General features: G+C 47.6%; 1 protein-coding gene across 1 annotated transcript in view; it reads left to right on the forward strand.

Annotated features, from left to right (window-relative positions):
• LOC134287819 (uncharacterized) overlaps positions 1 to 5,538 on the forward strand; it is a 36,022-nt gene extending 30,484 nt beyond the window's left edge. The window contains exon 2 of the mRNA XM_062850814.1: positions 3,091 to 5,538. Coding sequence (XP_062706798.1) covers positions 3,091 to 3,316 — 226 coding nt within the window. The 3' untranslated portion in view covers positions 3,317 to 5,538. The remainder of the gene's footprint in view (positions 1 to 3,090) is intronic.
• Positions 5,539 to 6,165: the final 627 nt, after the last annotated feature.

Consider the following 6,165-nt stretch of genomic DNA (forward strand, 5'->3'; position numbering starts at 1 on the left):
AGAATAAAAAATAGAGTGTTGGACCATGGTGGGTTTCTAGGATAACTGGTAGAAAACAAACCAACGTTTACACGACGGTTCCCGACGGTTCCATCCCGACATCAATCCATTCTCGGATTCGTCTATCGTACGATATTTTCGCACCTTACACCAGACTCTCCTGTTCTTCTTCAATTTCATTGTTGCTGCTGATACGACGACAGTTGCTGGTCCTTCTTCGTCGTGTAGGTTTCGTCTTCGAAGCATTCGGTTTGGACCGACCTCACGCATCCGCTCTTCGATACTCATCCCGTTTCAGTGGTATTAGCTTCTTTCGCTCAATCTTCTTCGGTACGCTACTGTTTCTTGCAACGGCCAATACTATCTCAAACTTCAGCCCGTCTCGCTTCCTTCGATGCAAATCGATGCAAACCAGTAGTCACACGCCACCGTCCGGACTAAGGGCAACCACTTCAAAACCACAGCGGGCCCACTATCCGATCGTTGACTGATATCTTGTGAGACTGCAGACACACACGGATCTCTTCGATAGTATTTGAAACTACCCTTTCTTGCTCCAGCCAACATTACTCCGGCTGGTGCCGCAACCCTGAACCACGAAACCGTGGCAGTTTACCCAACGCGTAGACCACGTTGCACTTCGTCGGCACCAATCTCCATTCTGCAAGCTTCGTTAAGCTGCGGGTCTCGCTGGTCGGAGTGGATCCACGATAGCTTGATCTCCAAAACTAGCAGCTCCGACGCCGTCGCATAAAACTTTCGACAGTTATCACCACGCGTCGAAGTCGAACGCCGCGGCTCAACATCGAGCAGCTGCGTAACGTAGAAGTGGCTCAAGACTACGCGCAGCAGTTAGCAGTGGCTCTACCAACGAAAGAGAAGCTTGGCGCAGCTACACTTGAAGATGGCTGGAGGAACATCCGATCCGCCATAGGTAGTACCTCGGCTACAGCACTAGGCTTCGTGACTGCGAATCACAGAAACGACTGGTATGACGGCGAATGTGAACAGTTGAAAAACGAGAAGAATGTAGCATGGGCGAGAATGCTGCAACACCGTACGAGAGCGAATGAGGCACGTTACAGACAGGCGCGGAACAGGCAGAACTCAGTCTTCCGGATGAAGAAGCGTCAGCAGGAAGAACGAGATCGCGAAGCCTGTACCGTGCTAAGGACACACGAAAGTTCTAGGAGAAGCTGAATCGCTCGCGCAGAGGTTTTGTGCCAGAAGCCGACATGTGCCGAGATAATCACGGGAATATTCTCATGAGCGAGCGTGAGGTGGCGGCAGCATTACGATGAGCACCTCAATGGCGACGTAGCAAGTACCGAAGGTGGCGTGGTAACAGATCTAGGAGTACGTGCGCAGGACGAAAGATTTTCAGCCCCTAACCTCCAAGAGATTGAAGAGGAGGTTAGCCGGTTGAAAAACAACAAAGTCGCTGGAGCAGATCAACTACCAAGCTAGTTACTAAAACAAGGTGGAGAAGCACTGGCGAGAGCACTACACTGAGTCATTGCCATGATTTGGAAGGAGGAAGTATTACCGGAGGAATAGATGGATGGTATCGTGTGGCCCATCTACAAATAGAGCGATAAGTTGGATTACGGGAACTATCGCAACTGCTGAGCGCTGCCTACAAGGTACTCTCTCAAATTTCATGCCGCCGTTTATCACCGATTACAAGAGAGTTCGTGGGGCAATATCAGGCTGGATTCATGGGTGAACGCATGGATGAGCAGATGTTTCCCATCCGTCAAGTGTTGCAGAAATGCCGCGAATACAACGTGCCCACACATCACTTGTTCATCGATTTCAAATCGGCGTTAGATACAATCGATCGAGAACAGCTATGGCAGATTATGCACGAATATGGATTTCCGGATAAACTGATACGATTGATCAAGGCGACGATGGATCGAGTGATGTGCGTAGTTCGAGTATCAGGGACACCCTCGAGTCCCTTCGAATCTCGCAGAGGGTTACGGCAAGGTGATGGTCTTTCGTGCTTGCTGTTCAACATTGCGTTCTAACGGTGTAATAAGGAGTGCGGGGATAAACACGCGTGGGACAATCTTCACGAGGTCCGTTCTGCTGCTTGGTTTCGCTGATGATATTGATATAATAGCTCGTAAATTTGAGACGATGGCGGAAACGTACATCCGACTAAAGAGTGAAGCCAGGTGAATCGCGTCATTAATGTGTCGAAGACAAAGTACATGATGGCAAAGGGCTCCAGGGAGGAATCTCCGTGCCCGCCACCCCGAATTTATATCGACGGTGATGAAATCGAGGCGGTTGAAGAGTTCGTGTACTTGGGCTTACTGGTGGCCGCCGACAACGACACCAGCAGAGAAATTCAGAGGCGCATTGTGGCAGGAAATCGTGCTTACTTTGGACTCCGCAAAACTCTACGATCGAATAAAGTTCGCCGTGACACGAAGTTAACTATCTACAAAACGCTGATTAGACTGGTCGTCCTCTATGGGCACGAAACATGGACCCAAAGTGCAGAGGACCAACGCGCCCTTGGAGTTTTCGGACGGAAAGTGTTGCGTACCATCTACGGCGGAGTGCAGATGGAAGACGAGACTTGGAGAAGGCGAATGAATCACGAGCTACATCAACTGCTAAGAGAACCAACCATCGTCCACACCGCGAAAATCGGGAGGCTTCGGTGGACGTCATCAGGATGTCGGATAGCAACCCGACTAAAATGGTTCTCGAGAGTCATCCGACCGGTACAAGAAAACGTGGTGTGCAGCGAGCTAGATGGGTCGACCAAGTGGAGGACGATCTGCGGACCCTGGAATGGAGACGGCTATTATGTACAGCAGAGGTTACCCCGGCCTTAGCCTGATCGGTAAGGTAAGTGAGGGTGTAATCGAGCAACTAGTTTGGATATGGAAGGGGAGGTCAATCGTAGACGCTATCCTGTTGCTCACAAAGGCCGCAGAGGTAGCGTTCCAGCGTAAGAGGATGGGGTTTCGCTTCTTTGCAGTAGTGACTCTGGATGCAAGGAACGCATTCAATAGTGTGAATTGGATGGCTATTACCGATGCCGTCTATCTGGGAAGAACCAGGTATCAGGTATCAGAAGGCCGGCTCCAGAGGCACGTTATCCTCCATTTGGGACATTTGTGCCATCGCCAAAATAACAGCCTATTTCATCATCTACCTGAGGGAAAAGGAAGGAAAAAGGATTTGGATGGGGATAGGGACAGGTAGGGAAATAGGAAAAATACCCTGGAAGAGGGTACTAACGCACAAGCGTACCACAATGGGTTCAAACAGCGCCCTGAAAAGGGCACTGTAATAACGCATAAAGCGAAAGAGAGCCTATAGCTCTTTACCACAGCGGGTTAAGAACAACAGAATATCCTGAAGATTCAGGTTTCTGAAGTCAGTTTCACTTAATAAGTGTTTACCGAATACTCGGAAACGCAGTTGCGCGAAAACTGGACAGTTACATATCAAATGATACGAAGTTCCATAATCGGATTCACAGCTATCACAGGCAAATGAATCAGCTTGCTGAATATTCGCCATGTGATAGCTGAGTCGGCAGTGGCCAGTCAATGCTTTGACCAGCATGCTGCAATTCTGCTTAGACAGATTAGTTAGATACTTCGCCACCCGTAGAGATGGCTCAGCACTATACAATTTGGTTTGACGACATGACTCCAAACTATTCCAATATTGTCTGTGTTGAGTGACAGCCCAGGTGTGAATCTGAAGCTTAATCCAACACTTCGATATCGGAATAGCTGGCTCAGGGCCAATGAAGTCATGTGATGCTCCAGAGCGAGCTAACTCATCAGCCAATTCATTTCCAGCGATGGAAGAATGGCCAGGTACCCATAGAAGGTGAACAGCGTTTGCTGAATTCAGCTCCTCGATTTGAGTTCGACAAGCGATAACTATCTTCGACCTGGAGTTGGCCGAAGCAAGTGCTTTAATAGCAGCCTGGCTATCTGAACAGAAGTATATTACTTTGCCCATTACGTGCTGCTGAAGTGCTGATTGCACTCCGCACATAAGAGCAAAGATTTCGGCCTGAAAAACGGTACAGTGTCTACCAAGTGAATAAGACTGATACAGCCTTAGCTCACGAGAATAAACACCAGCACCTGCTCGACCTTCGAGAAGGGAGCCATCAGTGTAACATACGATGCCGTCTGAAATACTTCTTTCCAGATAACCAGATGTCCACTCTTCCCGGGAAGGGAATTTCGTGGAAAATGTCCTGTATGGAAAATTACAAGCTATTGTAAGATCACTTGGAGCAAGGACAATTTTGTCCCAATTCACCAAAAGTGGAAACAACGAGGTGTGTGTTGAACTGCGGTTCACAGGAGTTTCCTCTAGTAGACCGAGTACCCGTAACCGGTAAGTGCAAGAAAGGGCTTCTTGTTTGAGATGAATGTGTAGTGGGGCAACGTCAAAGAGAACTTCTAGCGCTGCCGTAGGAGTTGAAGAGAACGCTCCAGACATCGCCATTAAGCACATCCTTTGGAGATGGCCTAATTTTGATTGGACCGTTCTCACTTCACCCTTTTGCCACCACACAAGACATCCATAAGCCAATATTGGCCGAACCACAGTTGTGTAAATCCATTTGATATACTTGGGTTTTAGACCCCAAGTTGTACCAAAAGTACGCCGGCATTGCCCGAAGGCCATACAAGCCTTCTTGATTCTGAACTCAATGTGAGGTGTCCAGGAAAGCTTGGAATCAAGAATGACTCCAACGTACTTTACCTGTTCAGTCACATCGATTTCAGAATCAAAGAGACGCAAAGGTCGAACGCCATTACGGTTTCGCCTTTCCGTGAAAAGAACAATAGATGTTTTACTCGGATTAACCGAAAGGCCATATTGGCGACACCAACCCTCAACTACCTGAAGGGCGTTTTGCATCAGGTCGAAAAGGGTGCTGATGCACATACCAACTAACAATGTTAGGTAGTCGTCGGCAAAACCATAAGTAGGAAAACCGCTATTATTGAGTTGCCTCAATAGCGTATCTGCTACGAGATTCCACAAAAGCGGTGATAAGACTCCCCCTTGGGGGCATCCACAAACACTCAATTTCCTAATCCCTGCTAGACGCAATGTCGAGAAGAGATATCGGTTTTTGAGCATTTGGTGAATCCAATTGGAAATCATTGGAGATATACCATGACTTTGTGCGGCTTCCAATATGGCATCGAAAGGCACGTTGTCAAAGGCACCCTCGATATCTAAGAAAACACCCAAACAAGATTGCTTTTGAGCGAATGCTTTCTCGATATCGTAAACAACCTTGTGTAAAAGAGTCACAGTGGACTTACCAGATTGGTAGGCATGTTGGTTCACATGAAGAGGCACGTTGGCCAGATGAACATCACGGATATGATGATCCACAATGCGTTCTAAGCATTTCAGAAGAAAAGAGGTCAAACTGATAGGTCTGAAACTCTTTGCTTCTTCATACGACGCACGACCCACTTTCGGAATAAACTTTACAGTAATATCCCTCCAGGATTTGGGAATATACCCTGTAGCAAAACTGCAAACATGTAGTTTTTTCAAAACATGTTTGAAATAATCAAATCCCTTCTGAAGCAAAATAGGATAAATCCCATCTGCCCCAGGAGATTTGAAAGGAGCAAAGCTATTAAGAGCCCACTCAATCGATTCTATAGTTACAATACTCCGAGCCGAAGCTAAAGAATCATAACTACAAGAAAAGACATCAGGATCATCCGAAGATGTAATATCCACACATCCAGGGAAGTGTGTGCTGAATAAGCATTCCAGAACTTCCTCATCAGAGGAAGTCAGATCGCCATTTGGCAAACGAAGTTCGTTCACCCGGAAATCCTTAGATTTCGCAAGGATTTTGTTTAACCGACTGACTTCACTCAAGCTGGAAACATTTGTACAAAGGTTTTTCCAGCCGGATCGTTCAGCAGACCGGAGAGCTTTCCTGTAGGCCTTGCGAGCCGACCTGAAAGCCTCCGAACCAGCCGAACGTCGTCTGTTCCAACTCTTTCTACATTGTTTCCTGAGTTTCGCCAGATCAGAGTTCCACCAAGGGGTTCCTCTTGTGATCTTCACAGACCGTAGAGGGCATGCTTCTTCAAAAGCTTCCATGATGAAGGTCGTTGTAGTATCAACGGC

Source organism: Aedes albopictus, chromosome 2 (assembly GCF_035046485.1).
Source record: "Aedes albopictus strain Foshan chromosome 2, AalbF5, whole genome shotgun sequence".
Lineage (NCBI taxonomy): Eukaryota > Metazoa > Arthropoda > Insecta > Diptera > Culicidae > Aedes > Aedes albopictus.